Raw genomic sequence first — 25,817 nt, forward strand, 5'->3', positions numbered from 1 at the left:
TCCAAATCTAAGCCCATTCCAACACAGAATTAGCTCCAGGAAAGGTTTTGTGACTAACGCTAAAATTCTGTTCATGTTAATTCAGAGCTCTATCCCACTGTTTTCAACAGGGCTTAAGTATGTTCAGAATTGCAAGCTAAGGCCAATTCTGTGCACACCTTCTTGAGAGTAAACCCCATTGAATGCAGTAAATAATAGTATTGTGCCTGCCAATCCCCTCATTTTCTTTTTCTTCCTCCTCCTCTTTTTACAATTTCTGGGTCTTTAATGACAGCTTGCCAGGAGGAGGAGGAGGAGGAGGAGGAGGAGGAGGAGGAGGAGGAGGAGGAGGAGGAGTTTGGATTTGATATCCCGCTTTATCACTACCCGAAGGAGTCTCAAAGCGGCTAACATTCTCCTTTCCCTTCCTCCCACACAAAAAACACCCTGTGAGGTGGGTGGGGCTGAGAGACTTCAGGGAAGTGTGACTAGCCCAAGGTCACCCAGCAGCTGCATGTGGAGGAGCGGAGACACGAACCCGGTTCCCCAGATTACGAGTCTGCCACTCTTAGCCACTACACCACACTGGCTCTCATCCAGGATGCTTGCCTCTTTAATGTGAAAAAAATTCACCTGTGATTTCTGTAGATAAATTTACTGTTAAAGGCATGAGCAGGCCCCGTTATTTTCCTTGTTGTCACTCCTATTTTTGCTGTGCCATATTGTATGCTGCTATACACAGTGATTGGGTTGTCTGAAACCAATGGGATGATGAAGCAGCAAAGCATGTAGCATTTGGGAAATACTAAATCAGGTGGCACTGTGGGTTAAACCACTGAGCCTAGGGCTTGCCGAACAGAAGGTCGGTGGTTCGAATCCCTGTGCTGGGGTGAGCTCCCGTTGCTCGGTCCCAGCTCCTGCCAACCTAGCAGTTCAAAAGCATGTCAAAGTGCAAGTAGATAAACAGGAATCGCTACAAGCGGGGAGGTAAATGGTGTTTCCGTGTGCTGCTCTGGTTCGCCAGAAGCGGCTTTGTCATGCTGGCCACAAGACCCAGAAGCTGTATGCTGGCTCCCTCGGCCTGAAAGCGAGATGAGCGCTGCAACCCCAGAGTCGGTCACGACTGGACCTAATGGTCAGGGGTCCCTTTACCTTTACCTTTAAATCAGACCAAAGGCCCAAATAGTCCACCATCCAGTTCTTACAGTGGTCAACCAGATGTTAATCAGAAGCTTGCAAGCAGGACCTGAGTGCAGTAGCACTTTCCTGACCAGTGATTTCCAGCAGCTGGTATTCAGAGACATACTGCCTATGACATTAGTACGTAGGTATCATGTCTAGTAATCACTGACTCCATGAATTTGTCTTTTAAAACCATCCAAGCAACTATGATAGTGTTTGTTTTTACACATCTCCTGCCTCCCAAATTTTCTTTTCACCTATACATTTTCAAAGCAGACTGATTTGATATAAATTTTATATTGTAAAATATCCCAGACACAGAACAGAATCTATGTCAAAGACCTGATTGTTTTGGGGGGTCGGAGGGCATGGCAGGAAGAGAGAGGAAAGGAAATGTGTTCAGGGAGCAAGGCTGTTGTCAAATGTTTTGTGTTGTCCAGCTGTAAAAGCAGGGAGGGAGCAAATGTGCTCCCCCCCCTTGAAAACATATTTGAAAGCTTTTCCAACAATAAATAAATAAACAAGAAAGAGAGCACATATTAATCTATCATGCATGTTTACTCAGAGAAGTAAGTGTAATAAATTTTATTTCCATTTAGAACTGAATCATCTATTATTCTTCATGTGACTCTTCATTATTTTATTAGACAATCGAATAAATCTAAATACATATGTATATGATAAAAATAGTTAGAAAGGAGGAAAAGTGTAATATCATCCAGAGTGTGGTTTTGTGGATAAAGCAATGCATGTTCATCTATCTACCTACCAACCCACCATCCAAAGTGATACAGTGCATAAGAATATATTCACAGCTGCACTTCAAAATACTAACACAACCACTACTAATAATAATGTTAAAGCTCTATAACCAGTAATCCCTCTATCATTTATTTATTTGGGTAATTATATGCTGTTTTTCAAGCCAAAAGACCTTTCACAATATATCTAACACAGCAGGTACCAGTAAATACAATTTTTGAAACAAATCTTCTTGGTAGTTGCCTGAAGCAGCTTTTCGTTTTGGTTTGTTATCATGGTATGTATTTTTTGCTTTTTTATATTGTAAACAATAGGCAATCTTTGGCTGAAGGGTAATATAGAAATGTAATAAATGATAGATAGATAGATAGATAGATAGATAGATAGATAGATAGATAGATAGATAGATAACTTGTCATAGTATGGTCCATTCATGGGTATAATTGGTAACATGTCTTTAACAGATATTCCACAGTTGTTGTCTTCAATGGACATGACAAAGTTGTCCTTATTACCCCAAAACTAGTAAAGCTTTCCTGGAAGGACTGCATGATCTAGCTCACCCTTTCTTCCTACCCTTACTTGGCTCAAAGAAGAGACCATGGGATAGTAAGAGAAGATTTTGTGGGAGCCATCAAGACCACACTTGCAGCTGGCACACTTTAGAGCCATAAAGATCCCTCAGGTGACATTGACATAACAAAAATATTGCATATAAGCTCAGTCTGATGCTATGATCCTAGGCCTTTTGGCCTTTTTGCCAGATCATAGGACTCCATCTTGGTAATGCTCCCATGCTCATTTGTACACTTGTGTAACTATTTCACTGATGTTGTAGCTTTTGTTGTCTTCAGGCAAAAGGGCTAAGACTGGATACAGGTAATAAACCAACCTTGTTGAAGCAAAATAGGCCTGGGTTTGGCCAATGTTTGCTTGCACAATTCCATGCAGGCTGCCTGAATAGGATTAAAATGCCTCTCAGCTTTCCCATCTCTTATTTGATTTCACAGTTCATACATTACAATAAAGCCAAAGATTGACACACAGTGCATATTTTAATGGTATCTAGTTTTGAATAACATTCTTTTCTCTCTTCAGCTCTAAATTCTTTTGTATTTGTTGTCTTCCCTCAAACAAATAACTCTTCAAATTATCAACTGGGTCAAATAAATCATCAAAGCTCATGCACCAAATGACTGCAAATTTTGACACATTTCTGTCATTCAGTTCTAACAGGCAACTTACAGATTGTGTGCCTCCTCCACAAGAGGATCAAAGGGTGGCAACATGAGAATGGACATTTTCTGTGGTGGTTCCCTACTTTCTTCTTCTCCCAGGCCTTTGGCTAATTAAACAATCAATCAATGGCCTTTACAGCTGGGCTGTGGGTGTTGTTTTTCTTCATTATGATGGTATGCATTTTTGCATGTTTATACAAAAATACTGCCCATAATCCTCAGATGAAGGATGGCATAGTAATTTAATTAAGAAATTAAACAATTAATTAATTAATACACATGACGCTAAATTATGGTTATGATTAATCAAGGTTTATAAACCAACAACAGGCTTCAAAGTGTGGCTTCTTCATACTTAATCAATGATGCTTAAGCCAGTGGGTCAGGTTGAAACCGTGGCTTAGCATTAAGTGTGAACCAGGCCTATGTTTTGAGCCTGTAGATCAGGCATCCCCAAACTGCAGCCCTCCAGATGTTTTGGCCTACAACTCCCATGATCCCTCGCTTACAGGACCAGTGGTCGGGGAAGATGGGAATTGTAGTCCAAAACATCTGGAGGGCCGAAGTTTGGAGATGCCTGCTGTAGATTTATCTTGTTAATAGGAAGATAATGTTAATCTATGCAATGATTCAGTCACATTATACATTGTGCAATCACTTGAACCACCAAGACATTTATTAGAAGAAAACTACTCTCTCTGGAAGAGCCTTCTGCCTACTAGCTTTGCAAGAGCCTCTTTAACATCAGTGTTTCTCAGGGAGTATATGAGCGGGTTGAGGACTGGAGTTACTACTGAGTAAAGGATAGCAATAACCTTGTCTTCTTCTAAGGAGTAGGCTGAGGCAGGCCGAAGGAAAGTGTAGATAATTGTGGAATAGTAAAAGCTTACAACTAAGAGATGGGAAGAACATGTAGAGAAGGCTTTCTTCTTCCCTTCTGTTGAGCGGATTTTGACTATGGTTCTTAGGATAAATCCATACGATGTTAATGTTAAGGCACAACTACCTATTGCAATTAGCACAGAAGCTGCAAAAACCATCATTTCATTCAGACTTGTGTCTGAGCAAGAGATCTTGAACATAGGTGGTAACTCACAGAAGAAATGGTTGATGATGTTGGAGTTACAGAAGGAAAGCTGTGCTACTAATCCTGTGTGTACTGCAGAATTTACCAAGCCTATTAGCCACAGTCCAGCCATTGCCCCAATGCAAAACTCAGTCCTCATGATGATTGAGTACTGGAAAGGATGGCAGATAGCAGCATAGCGGTCAAAAGCCATGAATGCAAGGAGCAGGAGCTCAGTCCCTAGAGCCAAGGTGAAGAGAAAGACCTGTGCAATGCAACTGGGAAGTGCAATTGTCTTTCTTGGTGCAAAAATAGTTTGCAGCATTTTGGGAACTGTAACAGAAATAGAACACACATTTATTATAGACAAATTGATGAGAAGAAAATACATTGGTGTGTGGAGCTTGCTACACGTGCAGATGGCAAGGATGATGAGGACATTGCCTACCAATGCTGCTGCATAGATGAAGGTGAATGCCCAAAATATAAATATCTGATGTTCAGAGGAACTGGAAAGACCCTCCAGGATGAACTCCGTAATGGTAGAATGGTTTTTCATTTCCAACACTGTGACTCTGCAGACCTAGACAAATAAATCACTCTATGTAGAGACCATACCAGTTGATAGGAGAGATCCCTCATTCAGAAAAGAAAACTTTCCACATGTTGGCATTTAAGTAAAGGGTAGTAAAAAAAGACTAACAGGCTACTTGCTAAGTTTTAAAATAATGATAGGCAGCAAATACTGTTCACAGTGCAATCCTATGCACATCTGCTCAGAAACAAACCCACTAAATTCAATAGAACTTAATCGGAGTTAAGTATGTACAAGAGTGCAGTTTTACTATTTGCAGAATTGTATATTTAAACTGGGATCTGAAGAGCAACTGAAGCTCACACAAGACGATTTAAATAGGCCCAGTGTCATTTGCAACTTTTTTAAACCTCTAAACAGCTGGTCCTAATATGATTTCTGGCTACTTGTGAGCATTTATTGTATATATGTTGTTGTGAAAAAAATAAATTGCAACTAGGATTTGGAAGAAATTCAATTCAGTTCATATTTAAAGGCAAGCCTATCTAATTTGCGCTTCCTGAAACAACAAACCAAAACACAGCCATTCTTCAAAATTCACAATTCTCCAGATTTTGCAGTGAAATTCTGCATCCAAGTGATGTGTACAAAAATCCATACATTGGGATATAGTGTACATACAAATGCATTTATTTGTGAAAATATGCAAAAAAAAATCCCTACTTGAAGGAAAATTGTTTACAAAATATATATATTAGGGAAATTGTATGGAATAATGTACATTTTGAGAAATTCTCAAATACATGATAAATTTTCATTAGGAGTTGTTTTGTTGTTTTAAGCAAACTGATGTAGAAATGTGGAGAACTTAATTTAAGACTAGAGAGATGAGAAACTGTAACTGACAGATGCCCCCATCCTTAGTTTAAACTTTACTCTTTTGTGATCTGAATTTTTGTTAATGATTACATAGTCTGTTTTGCCAATACACCCAAGAAGACTCGAGACAAGAAAGATGGGCAACAAATTATATTTATTACATTATAACTGTAGAATTTGCTATCAGAATAATCCAACCCAATTAACCAAAACCTATCTAAAACAAAGAAGGAAAGACCAAACTCTCACCTCAATTCCAGTTTTTTCTGATGAAATGTTTCATAGTCTTCTCCTTAAACACATCAGTGTTCATGTTCACTATATTTGCTTGCTGGAAAGATTTACTGATATCCTTTGCATGTATTTCTAGGCAAACCATTATTGTATTACCTTGGTGCTCATTTGACAAAAGCAGAACCATGTATACTTGGGCTCCACATACTTCCTTAAATAGGATGTGGGTGCCATTGGGAAAAACAAAAGACATTTGAGATTTCTTGAGAATCATAGTTACAGCTGCATCCCTATCTGGACAGGGATAGCCTAACTTCATCTATGCTCTTGTGACCTCTAGGTTAGGAACTCTGAAGATGGTTCAGAAATTTCAGCTGGTACGGAATTTGGTGGCCAGGTTGGTCACTTGGGCAGGCAAGACAGTTTGAGTATATTACACCAATCCTGACCTGACTGCACTAGCTGCCAATTAGTTTCCATGCTAGGGTTGCCAGACTCAATAGAGGGCAGGACTTCTGTGCCTTTAATTGCCCTGCTCTCTTTTGAGTCTGGAAACCTTAAAGAGAAACCTGCAGACCCTTTGCTTGGAAATTAAACAAAGGGTCTGCTGGTTTCTCTTTAAGGTTTCCAGACTCAAAAGAGAGCAGGGCAATTAAAGGCACAGAAGTCCTGTCCTCTATTGAGTCTGGCAACCCTATTCCATGCCCAATTCAAAGTGCTGGCTTTGACTTACATAACCATAAACAGATCAGGACAGCAATACCTCAAGGACCACCTCTCCTGATATGAACCGACCTGGATCCTGCAATCATCATATGATGCCGTCCTTCATTTGTCTCCTCCATGAGAGGTCCAGAGGGTGGAAACATGAAAATAGGCCTTTTCTGCTGTGGCTCCTACCCTGTAGAATTCTCTCCCCGCACCTTCATTATACATCTTTAGGCAACAGGTGAAAATGTTCCTCTTCAACCAGGTGTCTTGCTGATCAACATTCTATGTCCTTTAAATGTATTAGCATTACACCATAGCCACAGGGAGGTGTTCCATTCAAATGTAAAAGCTACATACAGTGGTACCTCTACTTACAAATGACTCGACTTACGAATGTTTCTACTTACTAATGGAGCTCCATCCGCCATCTTGAATGCTGTATAGATAGGATTTTTTCTACTTATGAATTTTTAGATAGGGTTGCTTCAACTTACAATTTTTTTTTCTCCCAATGCATTCCTATGGGATTTGACTTACACATTTTTTTGACTTACGAATGTGTGTTCGGAACCATTAAATTCGTAAGTAGAGGTACCACTGTATTGAGAAAGCACAGATGAGTGCACTAAATGTTTTTTTAATAATAAATTTTTATTGATTTTACATAATAAAGAAAAACATACACAACATATTATCCCCCTTCTTCTAACCCCCCCTCCACGAGCCCCCTCCTGCCACGAGAGAGTCCCATGAAAAGTGGGCAGTCAAAGGTGGTCCATTTTATAATTGGGTTTGTCCCTACCCCACTCTCCCTCCCCCCAGAACCTCCTCCTGCCACCAAGAAGCTCTAGGATGACAAGGAGAGATGCAGGCGAGAGGTACCACTGTATCGAGAAAGCACAGCAGATATGAGTGCACTAAATGTTAGTTTTTAGTAATTTGGTTAAAAAGGGGAATTACTTTAGGTAAAATAAAAAGAATACCCTGGATGCCTAGATCCAGGTTTGGGAAGTATTCGGTAGGAGGGCCACAACAAAGATTTAAAATCACAAAATATGTTGCAAAGTAAAATGTGGAAATGTAGGCTGCTAGACCATTGAAACATCCCCTTCTAAGTTGATCCAAAAGTTCCCTGCTTCTCTTAGCACAGAAAGAGACCACATGCTTGGTAAGTTAAAAATAGTTTACTTACAAACGCGTTCAAAGGTCAGATTCATGTGTTTTTCCATACAGCAGCAAGACAGGCAGTATAACTGAGGCCCTAAAATGGGCGATGTTTCTAAACTACAGTGGTACCTTAGTTTAAGAGCAGCTTAGTTTATTAACAAATTGGATTAAGAACGCTGCAACCCCGGAAGTAGGTGTTTTGGTTTCTGAACTTTGCCTTGGAAGCAGAACATGTTCCGCTTCCTGTTGAGTGTGTTCCATTTGTAAATTGAGTCCTTGCTGCTATGGGAAAGCACGCCTTGGTTTAAGAATGCTTTGGTTTAAGAACAGACTTTGGGAATGGATTAAGTTTGTAAACCAAGGTTCCACTTTAATTGTATAGGAACACAAAGGTACCTTGCTTTGGCCACAGGGTTTAAGCTTGCAGCACTCAGCTTAGATTTGCTCACTGCTAGGGTTCACATGGTAGAAGAGAGAGAACAAAGAGTTTGAACGTGATACTTTCTCCCAAGGTGAGGGTGTGTGACATAGCTAAGCCTGGCCAGACAGCTTACTTTAAGGTCTTAACCCCTTCCATGCATTCATTGAGTTGAGCATGTTGGATATATCCCACACTACACTCCTCCTTCTTAGCCCTCCATCTCATTGAGCATAAAGGTCTGACATGTCTGTGGGGAATGGGGCTCCTGAATCTATGGAGGTTCATTGTGAAATTTTGAACCCTGTATAATCAGGTTTTCAAATCGTGCAGAAAGCCTACACATGTACAGGAGGCTCCCTATTTCACACCTTCACCACCCAAAAGTTGGAGCCAATAGAGTGCATATTGTTAAATTCAATCACTAATAGATGGAAGGCAGAATAATCAGTAAATTAGAAACCAGCTTATGTAGACATGTTGTTGTTGTTGTTGTTAAGTCATTTAGTCGTGTCCGACTCTTCGTGACCCCATGGACCATAGCACGCCAGGCACGCCTGTCTTCCACTATATAGACATAGTCACAATTAAATAATTTAAACCTGCATTACCAAGAACTTGAAATATCTTTTAGGAGGTGTATGTCAGAATCCACATGCTTGTCCAGCAAACATGTGACCTCATATACACTGCCTTCCAGTGATCACAGGGAAGGTTTTAAGCATCACTTGCACAAAACGATAAGCTGTGCTGTATCCATACAGAGTTAAGGAAGTCTGAGTTTTATGTTCCACAATTGATTCCTAACCATATGAAGTGTACTTTAGTACAGATGAACAAATCCAGCAGTTTACTGCTGCCAAAGATGTTTTAACTATTATTTACCACCCCACCCCAAATTTATGGATCAGTTTTGATGTCTCAGTGGAGCTTCACACTTCAAGTGAGTGTTCTGAATGCTTCTTTAAAAGCTTTGTTTCTCAGTGAGTGGATTAAAAATTGGAGTTACCACTATATAAAAAAGAAAAATAAATTTGTCCCGGTCTTGAGAGGTGGCAGAGATGGGCCTGATATATGTGTAGATGACTGAGGAAAAGTAAAAACAGACTACAGTGAGATGTGAGGAGCATGTGGAGAAAGCCTTTTTCTTCCCTTCAGTGGAAGGAATCCTAAAGATGGCTCTCATGATTAACAAATAGGATACTAGGCCGCTCTGCCCAATTTCCGGTGCCCACACATGGGCAGAGCGGCACCGCAAAAAACGGGATACTTGGAAGCTAAGTACTAGGGTCAACCCCCAACTTCCAATCCCAAAGATTACATCTGCCATAATAGCCACAATCTCATTCAGGCTGATGTTGGAGCATGACAGCTTTAAAATTAGACGAAGTTCACAGAAAAAAAAGATTGATGATGTCAGTATTGCAGTAGGACAGATGCAGCAGAAGTAAAGGGTGAATGGCAGAAGCAACTATTCCTTCCTCTCCTCCTACGCGTCTTGTTGTTGCATCCCACCCCATCACTATTACCTCATCAAGGAGCAAGGGAGACAAGTGGCAATGCCACATGCCAGAACAGCCCCACTTTCATTGAACTTGGTGAGAGGAGGGCATGTTCTTCAGGGCGTTGATGCTCATCTTCTGTGCCCCAGCAGGGCACAATTTTTAACTCCAGTGCTATTCCACATTGATATGAGGCCTCCTAAAGCAGCATTTAAGTGCTGTGTGTCAATATACTATCATATTGTCAGGATGCTGATGACACTCAACTCTGTTTCTCCATAACCTGTGAATAAGGAAGAGCAATGTGGGCTTGGAAACAGTGGTGGGAAGGATGTGAGAAAATATGTTTAGCTTCAATCTTTCACTCGCTAAGGCTTCTCAATAATCTTCTGCCTGCGAAAAAGGAAGATTATTCTCCAATCTGGTGAGAGATAAGGTTGGATGACAAGAAAGAATGATGAACAAAATATAGCAGGTTGGTGCCTGAGAGCATTTAAAGGCCCCCCTACTTGAGAGGGAACACGGCTTTTAGCTATGACATGAAGGGAAAACCAACTCCTACAGTAATATCATTGCTTGTTAAAGCACTTATGAAGGACTCCTCTATGGAATCACATCATTTCCTCTTCAAAAACCATTCTAGTGGTGAAAAGGAAGAATTTAGTGTTAACTTTTATGTATTTTTAATGAAATCTATTATCTATTAGAGAGAGAATCATGAAAGCCTAAATCATAAGTTCTGCAATCGAGTTCTGAAGAACTGGAGCATATTTGACTGTGCATGAAGTAATCAGTTTACTGATTCCAGTTTTCCAATAGTATTTATAAGAAATATACGTAGATCAATCAACCTTGAGGAATTTGAAGCAGCCTTCCTCTTCCAGTAATTTTCTTGAATGCATCTTTGAAATCTTTGTTTCTCAGTGAATATACGACTGGATTAACAATTGGGGTTACCACTGTATAAAGGAGAGAAACAAATTTGTCTCGGTCTAGAGAGTAGTCAGAGGTGGGCCTGATATATGTATAGATGACTGAGGAGAAGTAAAAACTGACTACAATGAGATGCGAGGAGCATGTGGAGAAAGCCTTTTTCTTGCCTTCAGTGGAACGAATTTTGAGGATACTTCTTATGATAAATGAGTATGATGCTAGGGTCAACCCACAGCTACAAATCCCAAAAACCACATCTGCCGCAACAGCCATAGTCTCATTCAGACTAGTGTCAGAGCAGGAGAGCTTTAAAAGTGGAGGAACATCACAGAAGAAATGGTTGATGATGTTAGAGCTGCAAAAGGAGAGCTTCAGCATGAGTCCAGCGTGAACAGCAGAGTTGAACATTCCAGCAACCCACACTCCACTTGCTATTCCAACACATACTTCCTTCCTCATAATGACTGTGTACTGCAGAGGATGGCAAATAGCAGCATAGCGGTCAAAAGCCATAAATGACAGAAGTAAAAGCTCTGTACCCAAAGCCCATATGAACAGATACACCTGTGTGATGCAACCATAAAAGGAGATGCTATTCGTATGGGTCCAAAGATTCTGAAGCAATTTAGGAATTGTAACAGAGATGGAGAACACGTTCACTATGGACAGGTTAACAAGCAGGAAATACATGGGAGAGTGGAGTTTTTGGCAAGAGTATATGGTAAAGATTAGGAGGAAATTACTGCCTAAAGCAATAGCATAGATGAATGTGAATAAACCAAAGAGAAATGTCTGGAGTTCTGGGGAGCTGATCAGACCAACCAGTATAAATTCCATAGTAACCGACTGGTTCTTCATGTCCATATCTCTGATGTTACTTTCCTAAACAAATGAATTGTATTAAGTTGAATTAATGATCAAGATTGATCCATATTCTCTGTATTACATCCCTCCCTCCCTCCCTCCCTCCCTCCCTCCCTCCTACCCAAATGGAGAAGATTGACTGTTGCCTGAATTCAGTCCTTTTAAAAATTATGGAAAACTGTGGTGGGAGCAGCAGCTGTGGTGAGGAGGGATTTTGAACTTCAGACAAATTGGCCAGTCTGCAGGTTTTTCACCTGTCTCGTAGTATTCATCAAAACTTTGGACAGATAAGGCCTTGCATTGGCTTTTTAATTTAAGGATACACCATTGAAGGGGTCTGGGAAGTGGAGTTTCTGTCCAGGATTCCATAAGGGCCATGGCACCCTTCTTTATGGCATACTGTTATGATTGCTCCAATTTGATATGTGTCAAATAGTACAAAATTCCTAAAAACATGTTTTCAGGTAAACTTAGCACCATTAGGGATCCTACACTTGAACTAAATGTCTCCAAAATCTGAGTTGCAAATCGGGAGGTCAAAAGGGGCTATTCCTATTCAGCAAAAGGGGCTACCAAACAGCTCTAGACCTGTACAGCCCTGTACAGTCATAGATGGTGTGCCTGCTGTTCCCTCACAACAAAGTGCCACACTTCATTACACCAACCAGCTGATATAAAATGAGAATGGGAGCACCAATGGCAAATCATTCCTAACTTAGCAGCAACTTTTAAGGGGGAAATGATCTGTTTGTAAATCACCTGTAAATTACTGGGAAAATTGACAGTGGTGCCAGTGTAAGCTCTGGACGAATAATCTACATTAAAATTGTTGTGATTTTTTTTTGGAAGATATGAACATATTGGAAGATATTGGACATTACCACCACATGTGCCCAGCCTGCAACATTGCATCCAACACTCCATAGACAGCTCTCGGTTTATCTTTCCCAACTTGACCTATGAGCAATACTACCAGAGTGTGACTTTTTACACAGATTCTTTGACTCATGCCAAAACCATGCAAAGTGGAATCTTAGGCCATCAAATTTCCATGCTCCCTTTAATAATCATTTAAGAATCAATCAATTTATAATCAGAGTATACAGTTGTTTGTTGTCAAAAAAAATATTAGCTGTAGGAAGGTGGGAAGATGAAATGAAATATTTACCTTCATATCTATTTTCATTTCTATTTTGTTTCCTGGTTTTCATTTGTTCATTTAATTCCCCTTTCTATAACTTACAGCCAATTGTCTGCTATCAGCCTGATGTCTGCTGATGACTAGTTTTATGTCCTTGTAGAAATTCTTTCTAGTCAAAGCTAGCAGCCCCATTAAATATTTCTTTATGTGAAGTAATAGTGCCACTGGGAGCATGACATTTAAGACATCACATGCAAGATTAACATTGCTAATCATATTTCTGATGCAACATTTAGATACCTAAGGGGTAATCCACACTCCCTTAGAAGCATAGCTGCCAAGTTTTCCCTTTTCTCGCGAGGAAGCCTATTCAGCATAAGGGAAAATCCCTTTATAAAAGGGATAACTTGGCAGCTATGCTTAGAAGGCAAAGTAATAGCTTGGGTGATTAATGCCATTGCTATTTGTGCTAATTCTACCACCAAACTAACAAACAGCTAACATGATGGGAAAGCATCAGAAAGAACCCATAAACAAAGCACAGTATGTTCTTAAAAATAAAGTTATTGTTTTTGTGAGATGACGCAACAGTAATTATATTGGGTTTTTCTAGAAACAGTACTCAAAAGACTTTGCACTGATAGACAGAAATATCTTCAGTGAGCTTGTAAGAGCAAAGTATTTTGATTAAGATCTTTATGTTATGTTTTGCAATTGTTGCATTATATTGTATACATAATATAAAACAGATTATAAAGAAGATTTGGAGCACAATCTTAAACTGATGATGGTAAGAGTGGAGTACTGAAGAGGCTCCTCATGAGGCCGGAGGAACATTGCCCGGCTGTGAGGCATGGAGGCCTCTCCCCGCAATGCCTTTTCCACCTGGCCTAGGGGACGGGCCTACACTCACCAACCCTACTATTTGTTGTTAAAACTGGAAGAGCCCATGTTTTGCCCTTCAGTTGTTTTTGGAGTATAGCTCCCTCCCATATTCTGTTACCATTGGCTATGATGACGGGAATTGGACTCCAACAAAACCTGGAGGGCATGACACTGGTTTCTGTGTTAAAAGGTAATGGTAAAAAGTAAAGGACCCCTGGAGTGTTAAATCCAGTCAAAGGCGACTATGGGGTTGTCCACAGCTCATCTTGCTTTCAGGCTGAGGGAGCCAGGTTTCTACACAGACAGCTTTCCAGAGCATGTGGCCAGCAGGACTAAACCACTTCTGGCACAACGGAACACAGTGACAGAAACCAGAGCACCCAGAAACACCATTTACCTTCCTGCCGCAGCAGTACCTATCAGGGGTGTAGGAAGAGAGGGCCGGTGGGGGCGGTGCGCCCCGAGCGACGTGATCCCAGGGGTGCCATCGCCGCTGCCCATCCCGCCCCAAAAAACATGCGTCCGGCCCCTGCGCACAGCGGGCCTTGCCCCAAAACGCGTGCCACGTCACTGCGCATGTCGAGCCCTGCCCCCAAAACGCACACCACATCACTGGGGGCAGCACACCTGCTCTCTGCCCCCAGTGGCGGAGCATGAAGCTCTGTTGCTGGTACCTATTTATCTACTGGTGCTTGCACTGGCAAGGACCCAGGTGGCGCTGTGGGTTAAACCACTGAGCCTAGGAATTGCTGATCAGAAGGTCGGCAGTTTGAATCCCTGTGACGGGGTGAGCTCCCGTTGCTTGGTCCCAGCTCCTGCCAACCTAGCAGTTCAAAAGCACGTCAAAATGCAAGTAGATAAAGAGGAACCGCTACAGCGGGAAGGTAAACGGCGTTTCCCTTTTGCTGCTCTGGTTTGCCAGAAGTGGCTTTGTCATGCTGGCCACATGACCTGGAAGCTATACGCCGGCTCCCTTGGCCAATAATGCGAGATGAGCGCGCAACCCCAGAGTCGGTCACGACTGGACCTAATGGTCAGGGGTCCCTTTACCTTTACCTTACTTGCACTGGCATGCTTTCGAATGCTACATTGGCAGGAGCTGGAAATAGAGCAACAGGAGCTCACTCGGTTGCGGGGATTCGAACGGCCAACCTTCCGAGCGGCAAGTCCCAGAGGCTCAGTGGTTTAAACCACAGCGCCACCCGCGTCCTAACAAAACCTGGAGGGCATGACACTGATTTCTGTGTTAAACCAATAGTTGAAAGACCAAGTTAAACGTTGTTGTTGTTAGTTCTTTTCTGTCTCCACAGCTCCTGCCCTTTAGCAGAGGGTGAACTTGCCACACACCCATGTCTAAAATGAAGGGATTAATCTGTTGTTTGGGTTTCCCATTTTTCCAATCCTAAAATCAGCTCTCCAGATTTGTCTGTAAAAAAGTCCTTATGTAAAATTATCAGCCTTTTACTGTGGATTACTCCTACTATACATGTTAGAAAGCATTTCTTTCCTATTACAGACATACACTCTCTCTTTTGCAAAGAATTTTCTCTAATATAATACATTTTGTATGCTATGTCCAGAAATATATGCATTTAATGCACTCTTTATCTATTATATGCATCTTTCTCCATATTATGATTGAGTTTTGGGTTGCATGTTGTTTAGGAAAGTTCAGATTAGTTAGATTCAGCTTTACATGCAAACTGAATAGAATTCCTCCTTCATCCCTAGTCCATACTCTCTATTTCAGCGTTTGGGATAAACCATTAATCCTTTGGTATTTGTTCCACTTCAGTTCAGTTCAAATATCATTTCAGTTCATTTCACTTCAGTTCAATTGTCACATTTAAGAAGGGCACTGTCAGGTCGAGGAACAATATGTTTAAGTTAGGTCAGGCATCCCCAAACTTCGGCCCTCCAGATGTTTTGGACTACAATTCCCATCTTCCCTGACCACTGGTCCTGCTAGCTAGGGATCATGGGAGTTGTAGGCCAAAACATCTGGAGGGCCGCAGTTTGGGGATGCCTGAGTTAGGTAGTTGGTAGTTAGGTATATTCATGCTGGCTTCAGGGGCTAAATATAATTCAAAATTAACTTTAAACTGGTTGCTGATACATCCAATTTTTAAGAATAATATTTTTATTGAATTACAGAAAATTACAGTGGTTATTGTCTTTACTCCTAAATCTATACACAATTGTACATTGCATCATTTTGTTTTTGTTTTGTTTTTTAAAAAATTACAACTATGTGTGTCTTTAAAAGGCTTACAATTCACAATCTCACAAATTGTTCCTAATATTCATTGCTAACTGGATAATTTGAAGAGATCCAGCAACATCATCTGTATATATTGAACTTTAGATAATATAATGCACTGTTCCAAGTTACAAAGACAGGCAGAATACTAGGAATTAGACTATTCCAAACATTCCACGGGGCACCATTTCACAATGGGTGGCTTGGAATTTTGTCTGCAAAAACTACCAAAGACCTCCATGCTCCATGTTCTGCAGTTCTAAATAAGGATAAAGCACAAGAAAGGCTTATGTATGTTCAAAAGGCATATCCCTCAATTGTGTGCACTGATCATGAACCCCCTGTATCATTTTTTTTTAAAAAAAAAACAAGCTATTTATACACTGGGATACTGCCATTCTATACTTGTATTTTCAGCAGTAATACCAATGAGTTCAGGGGAGCTTATACTTAGGTAAGTGGATATAGATTGCTTACTAAAATGTGCTTGTTATTTATGCACCATGTTTGATTCTTAAGTACAAAATATATCATCTGAAACATCTTACATCAGCTAAACATAAACAATATCCTTTTGTCAACCTTTTCTTTCAGTTCACATATTTTTAAGAATGCTGCTCTAAAAGGATCTAGAGCATTCTTGGGAGTATTGGAAGCAGCCTGCTTCTTCCATGAAATGTCTTGAGTGCTTCTTTAAAATCTTTGTTTCTCAGTGAATATATAAGCGGATTAACAACAGGGGGTACCACTGTATAAAGGAGAGAAACAAATTTGTCTTTGTCTGGGGAGTAGTCAGAGGACGGCCAGATATATGTGTAGATGATTGAGAAGAAGTAAAAACTTACTACAATGAGATGTGAGGAACATGTGGAGAAAGCCTTCTTCTTCCCTTCAGTGGAACGAATTCTAAAGATAGCTCTCATGATAAACAAATAGGATATTAAGGTTAACCCACAACTTCCAATCCCAAATATCACATCTGCCACCAAAGCCATGGTTTCGTTCAGGCTGGTGTCAGAGCTTGAGAGCTCTAAAAGTGGAGGAAGATCACAGAAGAAATGGTTGATGATGTTAGAGTTGCAGAAGGACAGTTGCAGCACAAGTACAGTGTGAATGGCAGAATTTCCCATTCCAGCAACCCACACTCCACTTGCTATGCCAAAACAGACTTCCTTCCTCATAATGACTGTGTACTGCAAAGGATTACAGATAGCAACATAGCGGTCAAAAGCCATAAATGAGAGAAGAAAAATCTCTGTTCCTAAAGCCCATATGAATAGATACACCTGTGTGATGCAGCCATAAAAGGAGATGGTCTTTGTGTGGGTCCAAAGAGTCTGGAGCAATTTAGGAGTTGTAACAGAGATGGAAAACACATTCACTAAGGACAGGTTGATGAGAAGGAAGTACATGGGTGTGTGGAGTTTTCTGCAACTGCATATGGTGAAGATGAGGAGGAAGTTCCCAGCCAAAGCAGTAGCATAGATAAATGTAAATACCCAAAAGAGAAGAGTCTGTAGTTCTAGGGAGCTGCTTAGGCTGACCAGGGTAAACTCCATAGCAGTAGACTGGTTTTTCATGTCAATACCTCTGATGTTGATGACCTAGACAGGCAAATTGTGTTAACTTGGTTATCCAGATATGGTAGAAACTTAGTTTTTTCCATTCACTTTCTCCCTCTCTCACTAACACACGAGATTTGGCAACTTCTTTCTTCAGTTGGCAAATATTTGTAATGCAATTGTTCTTTCATTTGAGATCACAAAAGAATCAGAACTTATTTTGTGTCTCATGGCTAACAATATACTTTCATTCATTATTAAATTGGCTGTCTTTTCATTAAAGAGCAGCATCTACTACATCCTAAATAACTTGTTAGTTGATCTTTATAACATAAATTGTCTTAATATTAGCTTCTTATGGACTGCAAAGCCTTGAAATAAATAGTAAATAAATAAGGCCTAAATAACCCAATTTCAACCTTATATCCATCCTCGGTTGGTAAATATCTGTGGGATGTAATCCACGTCCCTAACATTCCCACAATATCAACATTACTAACAATAGGCTGCCTAAATCGTTCCACCAGTTTTTGAAAGTTTTCCACAATTCAAATTCTTCTCTAGGATTTGGTTAATCAGAAAATAGTTATAGTCAAATCTTCTGTGTCCTTCTTTTAAAAACACTTACATGCAGTCATCATAACTCAGCCAGAAATTTAAAATATTCTCATTCAGATCCAACTGGGCTGTTTCAAAGCCCATAAATATAGATATATGTGAATATCTGAAAATAGGTTGACATTTTTTTGTGCAAGAAGTTAGAGTTCAGAGATTTAAGTGATTGTGTGAAAAATCATTGCTTGCAAAATGCTATGTGAAATACTATGTCAAGCCACATATTACAAACCCTTTAAATGGGGTTTGGCAAAACACATTTATTATCCTTTAATAATTATCCAATTTACATGATGAAGAAACCCTTAAGTAAGAGGAAATATTTACCTTCATCCCTATTTGCTCTTTTGTATCGTTGCTGGTATTTTATAACTTGGAGCCAATTGCCTCCTATAAGTTGGATGTCTGATGAAAACTGCTTTGATCTCATTGTAGACAGGCTTTCCAGGAAAGCTATCAGCTACTTTTAAATTTTACTTTTAGTGAAGTGATGGTGCCACTGGGAGGAGGAACTCTGAGGCACCTGGAAGATGATGAAGATTTGTTCTATTCATTCTGTTGATGTCAACATGTACTGTAGCCCATTTTCCAAATACAGTTATGATTCAAATTTCAATGTTGACAATGCTTCATTTCCAAAAGGAGTCAGTTTTCACTTCAAACTGCACAATAGTAATATCTGCAATAATATATTGTCACTTCTTGCTTTTAACCTTTGCCATACATTGCTTGATCCCTATATATAAGATTAATTCTAGGAAGAAATTAAGTGTCATCTAAATATTACTTTGTAGATGTTTTGCTTCAAGATATGCTTTCAAACCCACAAAGTATCTAGTGGGATCTCTTGTCCCATATCTATCCCCCATTTGAATTGATAGGTGTTCATTAACACATTTAAACCCCAGTGCATTCCAAGGTATTATAGAGTACCTTGGGAGGGGGGAGGCAAAAGAACATGATGTAACTAACAGAGCAATAATAATACTCTGAGGAAGGGGAAATGACATTTAGTCAAACCATCACATCTAAAGCCCATGCCTCACTTAGTCCTTGTTTTGGAGAGTTATATATCTCTGGGATGGAAATAAGCTACACCAGAGTGGAAAACTTTTGGGCTCTGTGTATATACAGCCTCTCCCAGCACACCTCTTTTTTACACTCTCTGACACCAAAGTTCCAATGTAGAGAAGCAACAGATGTGATTGATTTTCTCTCCATCTGCAGAGAGAGAAATCTAGAAATTTATATTGTCCTTCAAATATCTTATCAACGGTCATAGCATTAATTTATAAATTGACTTAGTACAGGTAATTTTTTAAAATACCTAGCCAAAGGCAGGTTCATCTAGCCCCCATTTTGATGAATGAATGGATGAAGGGAGGAAGGGAGGAAATTATACCGTTATTGCTCTTATTCTTGTTTTTACTACTACAACTTTGGTGGTTCTATTTTTTATAGAAAACAGGCTGTCTGGCTTATCCCTTAGCTGGTCTGATATGCTTGAGAGATGACAGTGGTGCAACCCAGACCCAGTGGGAATTAATCGTGCTTGGAAAAGGGCTAGCCACACAGTTAGGTGCTGCGTATTGCAACAGAGTGGATGGGTGATCCAGCACCCCAATATTACATTCTCAGAAGAGACTCTGTTTAGGTCTGATGGCATGCACCTTTTCTCCACAGGAAATGATATTTGGCTGGCAGACATTGAAGGAAGTATCAGGGCTTGAATGCAGATGTGAGTGGTTCGGCAGTGACTGTTTTGCTCGATTGGCGGTTGGGGCATTGGGACAATCCTTTGTCTTTGATGGAGGGGAAGTTGTAGTCTCCACCTGCCCCTCCAAACGCTGGGGTATCCTGATAAAGGGATCTGAGGGGAGTGGTCATGTCTGTGTGCCTGTGTGCCCAAGGCTGATGGTACTCCCCCAGGCAACAGTCCCTGCGGGGAGCCACCTATTTCATGTAAGTTTTAGGAATCCACTCCTGGGTTGACCTACACGTCATTTCCACTGCGTGAGCCGGAAGTATTCAATAAAGTTGTGGCCTGTTTTAATCCAAACCAGACTTAGTGGTCTTTTATTTATCTGGGGGTTGGGGACTGGGGAGCATGATGCCTGGACCTGCAACTACTTTGGTGGCACAGTGGTACCTCGCAAGACGAATGCCTCGCACAACAAAAAACTCGCAAGACGAAAGCGTTTTGCGATGTTTTCGGCGCTTCACAAGACGGAGTTTTCTATGGCTGTGCTTTGCAAGACGAAGTTTTTTGGCGGTTTTTGTTTGTTTGTTTGTTTGTTTTGCCGTGGCAAACCGCGCTTCGCAAGACGAAAATCTCACTAGACGAAGCGATTCGCGGAACGAATTACTTTCATTTTGCAAGGCACCACTGTATTATTATTATTTTTATAGAAAACAGGCTGTCTGGATTATTCACTACTGGGGGGAATTCCTGGTGAGCTGGAAATTAAAAGAAATTTGTGAGTGTGGAGGCTGTATGTGTATCATATGAACCAACTCCCAGGGGCCAAGCCCCCTTCAGCCCCCCAATAAAATATTTGAGTGGGCTGCCTGGGTCTTGTGAATAATTATGCAGGGTAGGACTTACCTGCCCCCCATATTTTATTCAAGTTGGCACCCCTGACGTGTACATATCAAATTTGGTGAAGTTCTACCAAATCAGGAACAATATCTTCAGTGGCATCAAAAATGACTTGTTTTGGATGTTGCATGCCCCAAATCATGTGAAGTCATACCCAAGTCATGTTTTGGTCTACCACAGGGGTGTCATCTCCTAAGGACTGAGCCCTTTTGCCTCCCCCCCCCCATGTTTAAAGGGGGCAGAGGAGGAAAAGCATGGAGCCAAGTGTGGCACAGCTTCAATGACTGGCTCCTCCTCCTCCTGCTGCTGCTGCTACAGAGAGGAAGCAGTAGGGAAGCAGCCCCTGGCTGCTGCTGGTGGCAGCAGCAGCAGGAGAAGTCATCATGGCCATTGAGGCCACCCTGTCAATACACTGCCACTGTGTTTGGCTCCGTCCTGGCAATTCCTAACATCATGACATCAAACTTGGTGATGTCAGCCCCCCATTCTCCCTTGGAAGTTGGCGCCTCTGGTTCACCATCTTGATTCAAAGTGGCACTTGGCATCCAAATATTGACAGGCCCCACCTCAGGAACTCTCATGCTGAGTTTGATGATATAATAATAATAATTTATTATTTATACCCTGCCCATCTGGCTGGATTTCCCCAGCCACTCTGGGTGGCTTCCAACAGAAAAATAAAATACAACAATCTACTAAACATTAAAAGCCTCCCTAAACAGGGCTGATAATATATTGAGAGATGGTCAAACCTATTGAGAACAGAAAACCACTTTTCAAAATTTGTAGTACGGTAGATTATGATAAAATGTTTGTGCCCCAATTTTTTTTCTAATGTTACATTAGCCATGTAGAACAGGTCACACATCACAATCAGAGACTTATTGCGGTGATATGGGGTGGGATGGGAGGAGAATTTGAGGAAAGTATTGGGAGTAGGCCAATCCCAGGAGCTGGATTCATTTCACTTGCTCTGATTGGAGAACACCAGAGATGAAATGATGCAATGTTTTGATGAGTCTTCAGAGGGGTTGTTATCCTTATTGCAATACAATGTAATTTAGCAAGGAACTTTTATGATAAATTGAAGAGAAAGGAGGGGTTCATCTGATGTCATTTCATAAACAAACTAAAATTTTAATTGTTCCTTTAGGGTCCAATATGGAGTTGCTTCGGGAATTGTTCTTCTTGTAGTCACCTATATATCATTCTACACATTCATCTTGGCATGTTCTCACCCACTGAGAGCATTGTAGCATTATCTGTGTTCTATGGTAACAGGACTAACCTAAGTAGTAAGAGAACACAAGCATGGAAAAGCAGTACTTTGATGACATGTAAATATGCTATCTTTTGGTCTTTTCATAAGAAGCAATTGTTTGCCTTAGTCCTTGCAGCACATCACTAAAATATATTGTGAGTTATAGAAATGTTACTATTTGGTGATATATCACAGTAATGTTTATGATAGCTGTTGTGCTTTCTAGCCATTCCATGTGGCTAGAATTCTTAATAATAAATGTGAGCTTTAAAAAGAGCAGTGCCAAAAGGCTTAAATTTTAATATAGATGCTCCAATATAACAGTTAGCTTTAAAGGAAGTGAAATAAATGTTGATAGAAAAGAAAGATTAAAGCAACTGTCTATTGATATAAAACATTACTTTAACTACACTTGTTTTTCATAGTTGTTGATTCATGTTATAGAGAAGCTATCATGGACATTCTTTTGCATCAACAGATCATGTGGCCAAGTTGCAGTAAGGAACAGTAGCTGTGTGACTGCATTCATGATGATGGGCCTCTCTGAGCATCCCAAGCTGCAGATCTTCCTCTTCATTCTCTTCCTTTCTATTTATATAGTTGCCCTGATTGGAAATGTAGCGATCATTGCTGCCATCCTTTCTTATCCCAAACTTCACACACCCATGTATTTCTTCCTGTTCCATTTGGCTGTGGTGGATATAGTCTGCACTTCCACCATCATTCCCAAGATGCTGACAAACATACCAACGTTTAGCAAGAGAATCTCCTATTCTGGCTGCATAGCCCAGCTCTATTCTTTCACATGGTGTTTGGGAGCTGAGATGGTACTCTTCACTGTCATGGCTTATGATCGCTATGTAGCTATATGCCATCCCTTGCGTTATAGCATCATGATGAACAAGACGGTATGTGTAGCACTCTCCACAGTGGTGATCCTTATTGCCATTACGAACTCATGGGTTCACACTGGATTGATTATGCGGCTCACTTTCTGTGGCCCCAATGGTATCAATCACTTCTTCTGTGAGATTCCTCCACTTCTGGCTCTCTCCTGCAGCCCAGTAAGAATCAATGAAGTCTGGGTCTTCACAGCAGACATTTTTCTTGCTATGGGGGATTTCTTAATAACATTCTTATCTTACTGCTTCATTGTTAAGGCAATCTTAAACATCAGGACCTCTGAAGGGAAGAAGAAGGCTTTCTCCACTTGCTCATCGCATCTCATTGTTGTGTCCTTATATTACTCGACCGTCATCTATACTTACATACGACCAGCCTCCAGCTACTCCTTTGAGCGAGACAAGGTAGTTGCTGCCCTATACACACTGGTTACGCCAACTCTGAATCCTATAGTCTACACTTTAAGAAATAAGGATGTCAAAGCAGCTCTCAGAAAAGTATTCCTCAACTCGTGAGTTAAGTAAGAACATTTTACTCTTTTTCTCCAGCAGAATTGCAGTATTATATTCAGAGCTCTGGTTCTTGATTTTGGGGTGGTTTATTTTGGGTATGCATCTTAAAAAGCAGAGACATCACCTTGCCGACAAAGGTCCGTATAGGTAAAGCTATGGTTTTCCCAGGAGTGATGTATGGAAGTGAGAGCTGGACCATAAAGATGGCTGATCACCGAAGAATTGATGCTTTTGAATTATGGTGCTGGAGGAGACTCTTGAGAGTCCCATGGACTGCAAGAAGATCAAACCTCTCCATTCTGAAGGAAATCAGCCCTGAGTGCTCACTGGAAGGACAGATCCTGAAACTGAGGCTCCAATACTTTGGCCACCTCATGAGAAGAGAATAATCCTTGGAAAAGTCCCTGGTGTTGGGAAAGATTGAGGGCACTAGGAGAAGGGGACGACAGAGGACGAGATGGTTGGACAGTGTTCTTGAAGCTACGAACATGAGTTTGACCAAACTGCGGGAGGCAGTGCAAGACAGGAGTGCCTGGCGTGCTATGGTCCATGGGGTCATGAAGAGTCGGACACGACTAAACGACTAAACAACAACATTTTGGGTATGTGTGTGTAGATGGGAACAAATGTACATTTGTGTATTTGTAGGTAAATGGGTGAAATGTCTCCACTCAAAAACAGTATATTGCAGGTGATGAGAAATATTAAAGTTCTACCAGTAGAATATATACAGTACAGAGCAATCCTAACTATAGAAAGCCAGTGTAACCTAGACTGGTGTAGGTTATCACTATTCCAAATGTTGTTCAGGAGGAATTTTGCCAGCTATGTTCTGCCCAGCTGTTGGGTCATGCACCAAGCTGAAAGCAGTTTGAAATAGTCTCCCCCTATTCCATCCCACGCCTGCCACATCCCCAGAATACCCCTTCTGGTGGAAGTTCTGATGACTGAACCCTGGCTGAGACTGGTGAGAGACTTTTGCTGCCATAACCATGGCTCTGCCAAGAAAGCCCAAGGTCAGCCAGATCCAAACTCTTTCATCCCTGTGGAGCTTGGGTTTCTACTGCACTGATAATAAACAATTTAAAATCTATAATAAGAATAAGAATAAGAATAAGGATAAGGATAAGGATAAGGATAAGGATGAGGATAATAATATATTATTTATACCCCGCCCATCTGGCTGGGTTTCCCCAGCCACTCTGGGTAGCTTCCAACAGAAACATGAAATAAAATAATCTATTAAACATCAAAAGTCTCCCTAAGCAGGGCTGTCTTCAGATGTCTTCTAAAATCTGGTAGCTGTTTTTTTCCTTTGACATCTGATGGGAGGGTGTTCCACAGGGCGGGCGCCACCACCGAGAAGGCCCTTTGCCTGGTTCCCTGCAACTTGCATTTGTACCTATGTTAAGAAACAAGCTTCATTAATACACGACCCCTTAATTAAATTATTTAAAAGCATATAGAAATAAAGATGTTGAGGGTACCTGTGAGGGACAAGGGATACAGGGAAGTCCCTCCCATCTTAAGTTCCAGCCCATCCCCAAGCGCTGGAGAGAGTAAGGAGAGCTCTGCCTCCAGCGGAGAGTCAGGAAGTGGTGTCCGAGGCTCAGGCAAGGTTGTGGAGCCCATGCCTCAGGTGGGACAGGAAGTTGGGCGCACGGGGGGGAGGCCAATCCCTCCAACTCCCGAATTGCGACGCAAACGTAGGGGGAAGAGGTTGGGTCTACCAAAGCTTTGGTGCTGGAAGAAAACGCGCCAATCGCCATTCGGAGGTTCTGACACTTCACCTTAAGGATGCATTTTTACCACTCTGAACACTGTAAATAATCAGCACTTAATAAAAGCCTTAAAAGACCATGCTGGAGTCGTTACTCTAGAGTAGCCATACCAGGCCCTCTGACAGCAACCTCCGAATCTTTTTTTGGCTACTTTGGAGTGCAGCGATGAGCGCTCAAGAGGCTGAGCATTGGAGGCTGGAGGCCGAAGCAGCGAAGCAGGAGCTACGGAACCTCACAGCGCAGGCACAGCAGCAATTGCATGCCGCTCAGGAGGAAGCGCGAGGGGCGCAGGAGGAGCTGAACAAGCTGGTGGACCAGGTGAGGACAAAAGAGGAGACTGAGAAACAGCTAAGGGTGATGGTATTGGACCTGCAGAAAAAGTTGGAAGAGGAGAAAGCCGCTAGAGGTGGGGGGGGCGCCCCAGCCGCAGCTAGTCCAAGTGAGAAGGGGACAGAACCTAGTCACCAAGTTTAGCGGCGACCCTAGGGAGTACCTAGGATTCGAGACAGAAATAAATTATGCGCTGGAATTGCATGCAGCAGAATTCCCAGATGACGCGCACAGAGTCTCCTTTATCATAGAGCATTTGACGGGGGCCGCCCGAGAATGGGTAAGACCGCTCATCGCGCAAAAAAATCCTTGCATGAAGAACGCAAAATTATTTCTAGAAGCTTTAAAAATAATGTACGCTAGTGACAGTGAAATGGAGGCCACTAAAGAGGAGCTTCATAACTTAACACAAGGAAAATCGACAGTTAGGGACTACTGGGCGAGATTCACCATGCTGGTGCACAAACTGGGGTGGGATCTGCAAAGTGAGCCAGTGAA

At 41.3% G+C, this 25,817-nt stretch overlaps 4 protein-coding genes across 4 annotated transcripts; 1 reads left to right on the forward strand and 3 right to left on the reverse strand.

Annotated features, from left to right (window-relative positions):
• Positions 1 to 3,850: 3,850 nt before the first annotated feature.
• LOC118094723 (olfactory receptor 13G1-like) lies at positions 3,851 to 4,786 on the reverse strand. The gene has a single exon (XM_035135332.3). It carries the CDS (start codon positions 4,784 to 4,786, stop codon positions 3,851 to 3,853), a length of 936 nt encoding a protein of 311 aa, XP_034991223.3.
• A 5,733-nt stretch (positions 4,787 to 10,519) lies between these two features.
• LOC118094724 (olfactory receptor 13A1-like) lies at positions 10,520 to 11,470 on the reverse strand. Its single transcript, XM_035135333.3, has one exon. The coding sequence runs from the start codon at positions 11,468 to 11,470 to the stop codon at positions 10,520 to 10,522; it is 951 nt and encodes a 316-aa protein (XP_034991224.3).
• Positions 11,471 to 16,385: 4,915 nt separating this feature from the next.
• On the reverse strand, positions 16,386 to 17,336 carry LOC148683878 (olfactory receptor 13G1-like). The gene has a single exon (XM_088654617.1). It carries the CDS (start codon positions 17,334 to 17,336, stop codon positions 16,386 to 16,388), a length of 951 nt encoding a protein of 316 aa, XP_088510743.1.
• Positions 17,337 to 21,843: 4,507 nt separating this feature from the next.
• Positions 21,844 to 23,211, forward strand: OR13G1 (olfactory receptor family 13 subfamily G member 1). The gene is made up of 2 exons (XM_088654618.1): positions 21,844 to 21,869; positions 22,272 to 23,211. The coding sequence occupies exons 1-2, from the start codon at positions 21,844 to 21,846 to the stop codon at positions 23,209 to 23,211; spliced, it is 966 nt and encodes a 321-aa protein (XP_088510744.1).
• The last annotated feature ends 2,606 nt before the right edge of the window (positions 23,212 to 25,817 follow it).

The sequence above is a fragment of the Zootoca vivipara genome, chromosome 12, assembly GCF_965207765.1.
Source record: "Zootoca vivipara chromosome 12, rZooViv2.hap1.1, whole genome shotgun sequence".
NCBI lineage: Eukaryota > Metazoa > Chordata > Lepidosauria > Squamata > Lacertidae > Zootoca > Zootoca vivipara.

Excerpts from the sequence above, each read along its gene's own strand:
- LOC148683878 (XM_088654617.1), bottom strand. The coding sequence starts at position 17,336 with ATGAAAAACCAGTCTACTGCTATGGAGTTTACCCTGGTCAGCCTAAGC.
- OR13G1 (XM_088654618.1), top strand. The coding sequence starts at position 21,844 with ATGGAAAAGCAGTACTTTGATGACAT. Across the intron at positions 21,870-22,271 it reads AAGCAGTACTTTGATGACAT|ATCATGTGGCCAAGTTGCAG; the intron begins GTAAATATGCTA and ends TTGCATCAACAG.
- LOC118094724 (XM_035135333.3), bottom strand. The coding sequence starts at position 11,470 with ATGGACATGAAGAACCAGTCGGTTACTATGGAATTTATACTGGTTGGT.
- LOC118094723 (XM_035135332.3), bottom strand. The coding sequence starts at position 4,786 with ATGAAAAACCATTCTACCATTACGGAGTTCATCCTGGAGGGTCTTTCC.